The sequence below is a fragment of the Balaenoptera ricei genome, chromosome 6, assembly GCF_028023285.1.
Source record: "Balaenoptera ricei isolate mBalRic1 chromosome 6, mBalRic1.hap2, whole genome shotgun sequence".
Classification (NCBI taxonomy): domain Eukaryota; kingdom Metazoa; phylum Chordata; class Mammalia; order Artiodactyla; family Balaenopteridae; genus Balaenoptera; species Balaenoptera ricei.
Window position 1 is genome coordinate 91,185,033 of NC_082644.1, and position 12,896 is coordinate 91,197,928.

General features: G+C 35.8%; 1 protein-coding gene across 4 annotated transcripts in view; it reads left to right on the plus strand.

The window, feature by feature from the left end:
* INVS (inversin) overlaps positions 1-12,896 on the plus strand; it is a 152,043-nt gene that overhangs the window by 73,738 nt on the left and 65,409 nt on the right. For 3 of the 4 annotated variants that reach the window (XM_059925181.1, XM_059925183.1, XM_059925182.1), the window contains 3 exons: positions 2,947-3,120; positions 6,960-7,127; positions 10,865-11,045. In XM_059925181.1, coding sequence (XP_059781164.1) covers positions 2,947-3,120; positions 6,960-7,127; positions 10,865-11,045 — 523 coding nt within the window. Of the gene's footprint in view, positions 1-2,946; positions 3,121-6,959; positions 7,128-10,864; positions 11,046-12,243; positions 12,333-12,896 lie in introns of those variants that run through there. The other variant, XM_059925184.1, reaches the window with a different exon arrangement.

Here is a 12,896-nt window from a genome sequence, read left to right on the forward strand (position 1 = left end):
ATGCATGATAATCTCAGGTACTATTATTATTCCTGTTTTACAGATGAGGAAATTAGAGTCACAGGAAGATACTTTAATTGATATGTAAAAATTTTCCATGATACTTCTGTGAGGAGCAAAGATGAAATCTATGTCAAAGAGCTTTGTAATAAGTAAAGTACAAACATTTTACTCCTGCCTGCTTTGTAACAAGGTTCAATGGATGTTTGTTGAATGAATGAGTGATTATTACTGAGGTGTACGATGTTTTGTGTAGGTAGAATCCCCAGAATAATGTGAAATGGAAATATACCAAGCACTATGTCTATAACTCAGTAGCCACCCCCTAACATATTCTAGTTTCCTCCTTCTCCTTCCCATTTCCTCTAAATTTCAAAATCACAATGATTGTCTGATTGAATATCTTTAAAAGGTCATGATGAATTATTCTGTAATATTTGAAATGTTATGCTCAGAAAGAAAGAAAAAAAAATGTTATTTTTTTGGTATGAAGTACCACATATGTTTGTTTTTCCTGGGCATTTTTCTCTTTTTTTTGAAAGAAAAGATGGCAAGAGATTTAGAGCAGGGTGCCCTCTTGAGGAAATTTTAGCACCTTCTCAAAAACTGGCATTGGGTGAAATCAGAATATCCAGATAAATGATGTCCACTATGAATGAAGCTCAGATAAATGAAACATTAAAAAGTAATAGTAACCAAATTCCAGATATTTGAGAGTTAATATTCTTAACTGTTATGATCTAATTTAGCAACTGTAAATAAGAATTTTTAAATAAAAACAAAAACCTCTAGAAGATATTTCGTTTCCTCTTATTCACTCAGTCCTTCAAGTAATATTTATTTATTTATTTGTTTGTTTGTTTGTTTGTTTGTTTATTTTTGGCTGTGTTGTCTTCATTGCTGTGCGCGGGCTTTCTCTGGTTGCGGCGAGTGGGGGCTACTCTTTTTCGTTACGGTGCACGGGCTTCTCATTGCAGTGGCTTCTCTTGTTGCACAGCACAGCCTCTAGGCGCGTGGGCTTCAGTAGTTGTGGCACGCGGGCTCAGTAGTTGTGGTGCACAGGCTTAGTTGCTCCGCAGCATGTGGGATCTTCCCAGACCAGGGCTTGAACCCATGTCCCCTGCAGGCTCGAACCCGTGTCCCCTGCGGGCTCGAACCCATGTTCCCTGCATTGGCAGGCGGATTCTTAACCACTGCGCCACCAGGGAAGTCCCTCAAGTAACATTTATTAAGCACCTATTATGTGCCAGGAACCATGCCAAGCACAGTGGTCAACAAAACATAGTCTCTGCCTTCATGATGCTTACTGCTTATGAGGGAAATCTCAGTGAAGGGAAATAAAAACATATTTAACTACAAACTGGGGAAAGTACTATGAAGGAAATGAAAGGGTACTGCAATAAAGAAGAACAAAATAAGTTCTACTTAGGGTGGTCAAGGAAAGCCTCTCTGAAAGAAAATAAATGAGCTGCATTCATTTGTTTTTCAGTCCATTCCAAGTTTGCCCATCTAGTGTAGACAGCCTTATGACCCTTTTCCTAGCCTTGTTCTCCCTTATCTCTGCCCCAGCCCTGGAGCTGAGTTGAATCCTGTCTTTGCCCCTGTAGGCAAGCAGGCAAGTCTCATTCTTCCTTCTGCACCTCACTGTTGCTCTAGTTCCCTTTGCCTTACTTAGAGCCTCACATTCATCACAGTGGGGAGCCTGCTCAATCAATAAATGTCTTCCTTACTAATACCGATAGTTCCTGATAGTAGAACATTAATGCATTGTAATTATAATACTTAAAGGTCACATTTCCAACAATGTTAAGGATTTAGAGGGTCTCAGAAGATGAAAAAGACAGGTAGCCCTGCCTGCCACTCTGCTTTGAATAGGGAAAGAGAAAATACACATGAAGTAGGCAGAGAACTTGATCATGCAATGAAGTTTGTTCATGTTGACTTTGAAATATCTGTGATACCAAGCATATTGAAGGCTCCAATCAGAATTGGAAATATGGAACTAGATCTCAGGAAAGAGCTTAAAAGAACTATTGAATATTTTTCAAGGGTTTCAAAGCTCACACAGCCATACCATAAAATGGTCAACCTGAGTCCCCACCAGTGTATTACTCTAGCCCTTATAGCTAAACTTCTTTCTCCAGATGGGTTGGTTCTGCCAGATTGGAGGGTTTAACTGGTGTGGAGAGCACTGCCTGCAAGTGGGTGGCCTACAGTGATTTCTGGGTTGGTGTTTGTGTGACCAGATGAGTCTGGGACCTGAACTTTGAGGAAGCTGCTTCTACCTTAGTTGTACCTGTAAATAGTTCTCATCAAGAAAGCTAACCACCTTTTCCTTGTTAACCAAATGACTGTGAACAAAATATTTAACCCCTTTGAATCTCAATTCCCTCACCTGTAAATTGGGGTTTAAAATCTCTACTTGTTTCACAAAGTTATTATACTTGGAATATAAATAATATGTGCTGTGCTGGTCAGATTGTGCTGAAACTAATACATTCACACATTGTTGCTACTAGATAGCAATTTGGAAAATACACCAAAAACCATAAAATGCACAAACTCCTTTGACCCAGTTATTTGGTTCCTGATAATTTATTCTATGGAAAAAAAAATATGTGAAAAATCATGTACATTGTAGCATTTTCTATTGAAAAAATATTATAAACAATCATAGAATGATTAAATAAAATGTTTTGCCTTAACACAATGAAATATTGACCAGCCACTGAGTAAACTAAATACATGTAGAAAGCGGTTGGAAAGAAACATGAAAAAATAAAACAATTGCTAGAGTAGTAGAATTATAAGTATTTTCCTTTTATTAATTTATCTGAATGTTATTATCCTAGCAGAATAATTAAAATGCTTAAAACATTTTAAAATTTAAAAAAATGTTTGGCTCCAAACTAAATTTCTTCTTACTGTCTCTTATTTTTTATTTAGGGAAATTATCGTTTCATGAAACTCTTACTTACACGCAGAGCAAACTGGATGCAGAAGGATCTGGAAGAAATGACTCCTTTACACTTGACTACCCGGCACAAGAGCCCTAAGTGTTTGGCGCTTCTGCTGAAGTTTATGGCACCAGGAGAAGTGGATACACAGGATAAAAACAAGGTAACGGACTGTCAAAATCCAAGACAAATAGAGCAGAAAGCAAATGCTTTATTTTATGATGTGAAATCTCAAGGAAGAAGGCCTAAATTACCACTCATGCATGGTAAAACAATTCCAAGTCTCCACGCACCCCAGTAAAGTATTTCACTTAAATTCTGTCATTTTTATCCTCCCAGCAACCAGGTGTGGTGGGTAGTATCATCTTTTTACATATGGGAAAACTGAAGCTCAAGAAGATTAAAATTCTGCCCAAGATCCAATTGGCAGGACTAGAATTCAAACCAGGCCTGTCTAACTCCAACTCAGTATTTGACTGCTAGTCAAGATAGTTGCTAAAGATAGTTAGATTTGTGGTGGCCAAATGCCCTGGGTAATGTACTAAGTGCATAGTGCTTTAATGGCCTGGCTTTGGCATCATTCTTCTTGGGTTTCAGTGTAGAAGCCACCACTTGTTCTATGTCCATCGAATTACTTAACTCCTCTATTCCTCAGTTTTCTCATATGCAAAAAGGGGATAAAGGGTTGTTGAAGATAAAATGAGATGATATATATGAAGTGTTTAGCACAATGCCTGGTGCATAGTATTCTCTCAATAAATATTAGCTTAAAATTATTATTATTAGTTCATTTTGATTCTAACATCTGCTCTGGCATTGTTGCTAGGATCCATTATCTTCCCTGCTCTTGAGTTTTAACATAGTGTACACATTGGTTATTGTTTTGATCAACACTCTGATCATTCCTTACAGGAAAAAAATGTGGTCTTTAGTTAGACAAATGCAATCATCCTCTTCCTTTTCATCAGGCACTTAATCATAGAGTCTTGCTAACTCCAGCACTCTCATGTAATTAAAACTCTTATAAGTCATTCACTGGGTTTATATTCAATAATCTTTTCACTCCCATAGTGTTCTTTATGTGATTTTTAGATTTTGTTTAGTGGTCACTCACATAACCCAGAGTTCTGAAATCAACTTTAACTTTATTTTACAACTTGTAAATTAATATTATTCCTAACTCACAGCATTTATAGTGCTAATATTGCACTGAGAATTCCCTGGTGGTCCAGTGGTTGGGACTCTGTTTTCACTGCTGAGGGCCTGGGTTCAATCCCTGGTCAGGGAACTAGGATTCCGCAAGCCACATGGTGTGGCTAAATAAATAAATAAATAAATATTTCACTGAAAAAAGCACAAGACCCATTAATCACTTGAGAAGCTACAACTGTCTTTGGGCTTCATGTCTTCCCCAATATGTTCTATGAACTTCCTGCTGTCTTCCAGTCCCTGTATGTTCTTCTGTTATTGAACAGGGATGGGAGGTTATTCAGTCAGACAGATGGAAAATGGATCTGCGTAGTCCAGGCAGCCACAGAGAAGAAAGAAGGACAAAAGCATAGAGCAATGAGTCTCAAACCATCTGAGGTGAAGGATCGTTTTTTTTAAAATTTCTAATCTGTCACAGACCAATCGTATTATAAAATACATTAAAAATGAGCAACAAAAAACCAAACAACTCAATTGAAAAACTGGCAAAGGACTTGAATAGACATTTCTCCAAAGAAGATATACAAATGGCCAATAAGCACATGAAAAGATGCTTAATATAACTAATCACAAAAGAAACACAAATCAAAAACCACAGTGAGATAGCGCTTCACACCCTTTAGGATAGCTATTATCACAAAAAACAAAAATAACAAATGTTGGTGAGGATGTGGAGAGATTTGAACCCTTGTGCACTGTTGGTGGGAATGTAAAATGGTACAGCCACTGTGGAAAACTCCTCAAAAAATTAAACATAGAACTACTATACGATCCAGTAAATCTATCTCTGGTTATATACCCAAAAGAATTGAAATCAGGAATGCGAACAGATATTTGTACATCCATGTTCATAGCAGCATTACTCAAAATAGCCCAAAGATGTTACTCACAAACCTCCCAAATGTCTTTTGATGGACAGCTGGATAAAAAAAATGCAGTATATACATACAGTGGAATATTATTCAGCCTTAAAAAGGAATGGAATTCTGACACGTGATACAATGTGGATGAACTTTGAGGACATTATGCCAAGTGACAAGTCAGACACAAAAAGACAAGTATTGTTAAGATTCTGCTTACGAGGTACCTAGGAGTCAAATTCATAGAGACAGAAAGTAGAATGGTGGTTGCCAGGTGACGGGGAGGAGGTGGGTATTGGGAGTTATTGTTAAATGGGTATGGAGTTTCAGTTTGGGAAGATGAAAAAATTCTGGAGATAAATAGTACTGACGGTTACACAACAATGTGAACGTACTTAATGCCACTGAACATGGCATTAGAAACAGTTAAAATGGTAAATTTTATGTTATGTACATTTTACCACAGTCAAAAAAAAAAAAGAATTACTAGAAAAATAAAAAACAAAGATGTAAAAAAATGCAACCCCAAACTTTTTACTGTTAGGTTCAACAGCATAATATATTTCAATAAATATATTCAGAACAGGGACTTCCCTGGTGGCACAGTGGTTAAGAATCCACCTGCCAATGCAGGGGACACGGGTTCAATCCCTGGTCCGGGAAGATCCCACATGCCGTGGAGCAACTAAGCCCGTGTGCCACAACTACTGAGCCCACGTGCTGCAAATGCTGAAGCCCACGTATCTAAAGCCCGTGCTCCGCAACAAGAGAAGCCACCACAATGAGAAGCCTGCGCACCACAACGAAGAGTAGCCCCGGCTCACCGCAACTAGAGAAAGCCCACGCACAGCAATGAAGACCCAACGCAGCCAAAAATTAATTAATTAATTTTAAAAAAAAGAACAAATATAGGAAAAGAAAAGAATTACAGAAACTGTACATGTTGTTTACTGAAAATGTGGTTTTAGGCGATTAACTGCTTTGATATTTGTGACTTTTTTGTTCTGCAGTTATCACTAAACAAAGAGCAATGAGTTAATAACTCTACATGTTAGACGCCTGTAGGTTCACTTTGAATGAATACCACATATGCCAACATTTAAAGTTTTTAATGTGACAAATGAGCTTGGTTCCTGCTGTTAAATGATCTCATTCTAGATTAGATTCATGACAATGCTACTCTCAAGGCATAAAGTATATCTAAACAGTTCTCTGTGGTTTCATTAATAGTTCTCCTAATAGAGAAACCAGTATGTTGATGAGAATGGCAGAAGAGATTTTTAAAGCAACATCGGCAAGTTCAGCATGTTCATTTTTTTTTTTCATTTTTAACTTTATCTAAAAATAAAGCAAATGTTGCTGTATTTTCAAAATATATCTTAACAATTTATCCTGTAAAATTATAGTTAAATTTAAATTTATCCTTTGATATAAAAAATGGATTCTAGATCCATGATTTCCTATGCATGGATCTTTTCTGATAGATATAAAACCTTCTATCAAATTCTTAAGGTGCTTAGTGCAATATCAAGATGATCACTTGTTTTGTTGATAATTATTCATAAAATATTTGGCTTCTTTTTTCTTTCTCAGTATTATCAGTTACTAGTACTTGATGACCTAAATCCCTGCCATGGTTAAGATGTCAGATTCTGGAGTCAGACTGCCTGGGTTTAAAATCTCTATTCAGTCACTTGCTACCTTCACACCCTTGAGCAGATTACTTATCCTCTTCGTACTTACTTTCCTCATCGGTCGCATGCAAATTCAAGAGTACTCATTTCCCAGAGTTGTCATGATATAGACTACATGAGATAAAATATATAAAACTCTTACGACAGTGCCTGTCACATACTGAAAGTTTGGGAAAAGTTTGTTGTGTTTTCACTGTTACTGTAGTTATCGTTATTTTGAGAATCTCTCAATTTTGCAGCAAACAGCTCTGCATTGGAGTGCCTACTACAATAACCCTGAGCATGTGAAGCTGCTCATCAAGCACGATTCCAACATTGGAATTCCTGATGTCGAAGGCAAGATCCCACTTCACTGGGCAGCCAACCACAAAGATCCGAGTGCTGTTCATACAGTGCGATGCATTCTGGTGGGTATAATGGATGGCCTTTCCAAATATATATATATGTATATATATATATATAAAATGAAATATCCAATATATGCAAAAGCATTTATATGACACACAACCAAATTATGAAGCAAAAGAGTATAACAAACATGTGAGCTCATCACCAAGAAATAAAACATTTTAATGCTGTTATTTAAGACCACACAGAAGTTTCCTATGTGCCAGTTTCCAAATACATTCTCTCTCCCTGTGCCATGCTCATTCCTGTCCCCCATCAGCTCCTTTTCTGAGTTTATATTTATCATCCCTGTCTTTGTTTTATACTTGTTCATATTAAATAGTAAATAGATATAAGTGAATATTTATATAATACATTTAAGATATATAAGGAAACAACAAATACTCATGTACTCATCACTGAGTTGAGGAGCCAAGTACATTACCATTACCATTACCGTTGAAGTTCCCTGGATATCTCCCAGTACCATTCTTTTCTCTCCTTTCTCAGAGTCAGCCACTATCCTCAGTTTTATGCTTATCATTCCACTGGTTTTCATTATAGTTTTACCACGTGTTTGTATCCCTAAAAAATATATTGTTTAGTTTTTAACATTTTTGAATTTTATATTCATAGAATCATACTGTATGTATTCTTCCACAACATACTTTTCTCTTGCTCAGTGTTAAGCTGGTGATTTTATCTATGTTGCTGTGTGCAGCTGTAATATATTACTTTTTACTGCTGTATAGTATTCCATTTTATGAAGATTAAATGACACATTATTCAGTCTGTTATTGACTGACATTTGGAACTGTTTCCAGTTTTTTGCTATTTACAACAGTGCTGCTCTGAACCTTTTTTAAAAGCATATATAGGGTATCTAGGGTATGTATTTAACTGGTTGTTGCAGGTGTATAGAAATGCAATTGATAGTTTGGGCCATAAATTATATATTTAACCAATTTGCTATACTTTCTTATTAATTTTGAATATTTATCAGTATATTCTTAGAGGTTTTCTAATCACTCCTTCCCAAATTCCAACTTACAAGCTATGGTAGTCTAATATTTAGTCCTATTTGCTTATAACACACAAATTAGACTTTAAAAGATATTATTGTTTTATTTGTACAATGAAAATTTATTTCTACTTGTGTGTTAACTAATTTCTTTGCTCTGCATTTCTTCTTGAGTCTCAAATTTTCCTTCTAGAGTTATTATTATCTTACTTTCTGAAATATAATTCTTAGAACTTCCTTTAGTGTAGATCTATGGTGGTAAACTCCCTGATTTTTTTTTTAATAAATTTATTTATTTGTTTGTTTTTTGTTTTGTTTTTTTGGCTGTGTTGGGTCTTTGTTGCTGTGCGCGGGCTTTCTCTAGTTGCGGTGAGTAGGGGCTACTCTTCATTGCAGTGCGTGGGCTTCTCTTGTTGTGGAGCACAGGCTCTAGGCGCACAGGCTTCAGTAGTTGTGGCACGTGGGCTCTAGAGCTCAGGCTCAGTAGTTGTGCATGGGCTTTATTGCTCCGTGGCATGTAGGATCTTCCCAGGACAGGGATTGAACCCATGTCCCCTGCATTGGCAGGTGGATTCTTAACCACTGCACCACCAGGGAAGCCCTCCCTGATTTTATTTGTTAAGAATGTCTACATTTCTACTGTCCTCTTGAATATATAGTTTTCCTGTATACACAGTTCTAAGTAGTTACTTTTCTCAACTCTTTCAGACTGTCATTTTGCTGCTTTCTGCCTTTCATTAATTCCTCTTGAAGAGCCTGTTATTGGTCTGTGTCATCCCTTTATAGATATCTTTTCCTCAGGCTGCTTTTTAAAATTTTTCTACATGGCATAACTACAGTTTTACTACGGTTTGTCTAGGTGTGCCTTTTTTTTTTTTTTTTTCCTGTGTAGTATACATTCTGATTATTGCATCTCATTTCTGGAAAATATATAACCATTATCTCTTTAAATATTGCCTCTCTTTTATTCTCTCTACTCCTGCCTATGGAGTCTCCAGTAATACATATTTTAGACCTTTCCATTTTACTTTCCATGTCTCTTAACTTCTCTTTTACATTTCTATTATCTTGTCTCTTTCTGCTACATTCTGGGTAGTTACATCAGATCTGCCTTCCAGTTTGCCAGGTCTTTCTTCAGCTGCATCCAATCTCTTGTTTACCCTATTCATTTAGTCTTCAATCTTAGTGATTATATTTTCACTTCTAAAAGTTCTACTTGGTTCTTTTTCAGATCTGCCTGATCATTTTGAGAGTTTTTGTTTCCTTGCTCACCTTTTATTTCATTTTTTATTTTCTTACATGTTTCATAGATAGTTATTTTATATTCTTTTTGTGTTAATTCCAAGATCTGAAGTCTTTGGAGGATGATTCTCACTCATAATATCTTATTTCCTCACAGATTTGGCTTTTTTTTTCTCCCTTATAAATGCATCTAAGTCCTTGGGAGACTCAAGGGCCTAGAATACCATTGTGGTAATATTCTACTTCTTTTTTTGAAGTGTTTATAATACCTTTAATACTCTTTTTTGTAAAATAGCCTGACTGTGTAGACAACTCTAAATCTGGGATGGCCCTTCAGAGAGTTCTTAAATTTGGACAAGAGAGCTTGGCTTTGGATATGACCTAATCTGAGAAGGGACCTGACCGTAGGTGAGGTAACTCTCTTTAGCTGAAGCAATTCCAAAAGGATGACAGTAGAAAGTCATTTGCTGGCAGCACTTGCAGCAGCTGGGGAAGTAGGTCCTTTAGTCGTGAAGGGGGACCTTAGCAATGCATCATATCTGCTACAAAGATCCAGTAGAAAAATGAATAAATGTTGTAAACTGTCAATTTAAACCAAATATCCAATAAACATATGATAAAAAAAAACTCAACCTCATTCATAAAAGAAATACAAATTAAAACATCAGTGAAATGCATTTCATACCTATAAGGGAAAAAATGTAAGTTTGATAATACTAAGTGGTTAATCTGTACCAGCATGTGGGGAAATAAAAGCTTTTACACATCGTCATGGATGTGTTAATTAGTACAGCCATTTAGAGAGCAGTTTGACAATACTAGCTGAAGATGCAAATATCCTTCAACCCAGCAATTTCCCATCTAGGTGTCTGGGCTAGAGAAAAATCACATGTGCCACAAAGGGACATGTAAAGGAAGCGTGTTCATTGCAGCATTATTGTTAATAGTGGGAAAAAATGTAAATAACCTAAATATCCCTCAGTAGGAGAATGGTTAACTAAATTGTGGTTTAACAAATAGACTAGTATCATCATAGATACTCAAATGTATTGTGTTGAAATTAAAAATTCAAAAGTATAATTTTGAAAAAAAATTCAGGGATATGTATGGTATAATACATAAGTATAAATATTGAAAACACACATACAAAATTTAACTGTTGTTTATGGATGTATATATGTGAAGCAAAAATACAAAACATATGCCTTTAGCTGAATCTGTAAGAGATTAAAAAAAGCACATTAGGCAAAATGTTGATCCCTATTTAATCTATTGATAGATGGTACATGTTGTTTATTGTATCTTTTCTGTACTTTTTATAGTTAAATATGAAAATTAATTTTTAAAGATTTAGACTGTATACTTTTTTCTGAATTTATCACTTCTGCTGAGAGAGAATATGTAGGTTTCAAAAATTGCTCAGTTAATACTGTGTCAAACGTGATTTATTAAGGATTCCATGTATGTCTGAGGTCTCTGGTTCCTTAAAAATAGGATGCTGCTCCAACAGAGTCTTTACTGAACTGGCAAGACTACGAGGGTCGAACACCTCTTCACTTTGCAGTTGCTGATGGGAACGTGACAGTGGTTGATGTCTTGACCTCATACGAAAGCTGCAATATAACATCTTACGATAACTTATTTCGAACGCCTCTTCACTGGGCAGCTTTACTAGGTGAGTTGAATGTGAAACCAAGGATCAACAGTAGGAGGAACTGCATGAGTATAGGAAATTTTCCATGGCTTCTCTCCCCCTGTCAGCTCCCACCTCCTATTTAATTGTTTTAATTTTTAGTTGATATGTGGCGCTTTATACCTAAATCACTCTGTTGTATGCTTAAATTTTAGCAATATAGAATGTATTCTCTGTTATATATTAATTTCAACATCGTGTCGTTTCATTTTTATTATAAAAGTAATGCACATTTGTTGACAAATGTAAATATAAAATAATCTTCACATTCAGTGCCTTTGCTTTTTTGGAGAAGGGCTCTAATTTTATGTGTGAGCTAATACTATGATATTTGATTTCCTTTTCATCATATTTCCTGATATGCCTTTGACTTAACCTTTTTGGGGATCACTTTTTTAGATGAGAGAGTATATATGTGTATGTGTCTGATTTTTGGCACTCTGAGAGTCTCTTTTAGTGAAGGAGTTTTACCCACTGATAGTCATTGTTATAAATTGTATAATTTGATCTTTTTTCTGTTATTCTGCTCTTTATTATTAGTGTTTTGGTTTTTTCCTGATTCGTTTGTTTTCTGCCTTGTGGTGTGTGGATTACATTCGTTGTTGTTTGGTTTTGAATTGCCTAATGTTTTAGGAGGATTTTTAAGTTCTACTAGTAGTTACTTTTAAATTTTTAAGCCTAAGTCAGAGTCCAGAGCAAAACTGTGTCTATTAATTCCCATCTATTTAAAAATGAGGAATTTAGCACACTTTCACTTATCATTCTTTGGGTATTTATAAATATAATCTGATAGTAATTATTAATTAATATTAATAATTATAATAAACCATTATTATTATGGACTTAGTTTTTAAATTACACATTATCTCTTTTTTAAATGATTGCATTCAGTTTTATAGTCAGATTTATAATTATTATTTAGACTTCATTTCAAGGTGCAGTTTCATCCCTTTTCCTCTGCATTCTAGGAGGACTTTGCAAATTTGTCTCCACAGCACTAAATTGACTTGTGTTCCACAAGTTCAGCTTTCTTTCTGCCTCTTATAGATTGTATTTTAGGTTATATTTTGATTTCCTTCTCTCATCCATATTTCTTTTTATCTCAGCTTTTTTCCTTTTTATCTCCTTCCATTACCTTTTCATTTTAGATTATTTTCTTCTTAGGATATTCTGTTTCATTTCATAGAGGCCATCTCTTTGCAAAAGTCAAGGATGCCAAACAGTTGCCTGAAATTTTCCTCTGGATCCTTCTCTAGATCATTTTCTGAGGTATGCTCTTCTTCTTTCTGATGGTGTTCCTTTCTCCCTGTCCTAGAGTATGTTTTCATGTAGCCTTCTCTGAATTTTTCTCTTTATCTTTCAAACGAAAGATATTTAGATTGACTATGTGCATAGATTGCCTTTGATCCTGTTTTTGCCTGTTCATGTTATGGAGAACTCCATCTCAAACCATAGCTGGAGAGCAGGTAGACAAGCACAGCTCCCACTCAAATTCCTTTTTTTCTGCCTGGCTTTCATGCAGTGTATTCTTGCTCTGCTAATGTGGAATCTTCTTCATTGCCTCATTCCCTATACACTGAAGCAATGGCATGTATGAAATTCAGGTTTCCTAAATATACAATTACCAGGCTTGTTTATTCTTTGATCCTTTCTACAGTTCTTCACTTGTGGAGACCACATCCACATCTTCCAAAGTGTACTGCAGAGCATGTTTCTCTACTACCACCTCATCATTCCTGCCCACTTGTTTTCTGGGATTTGAAATCACTGCCTAGATGTTAAAAAATTGGGGGAGGGAGGTTAGAGGGGATGGATAGAAGGCCTCAGAGGTCA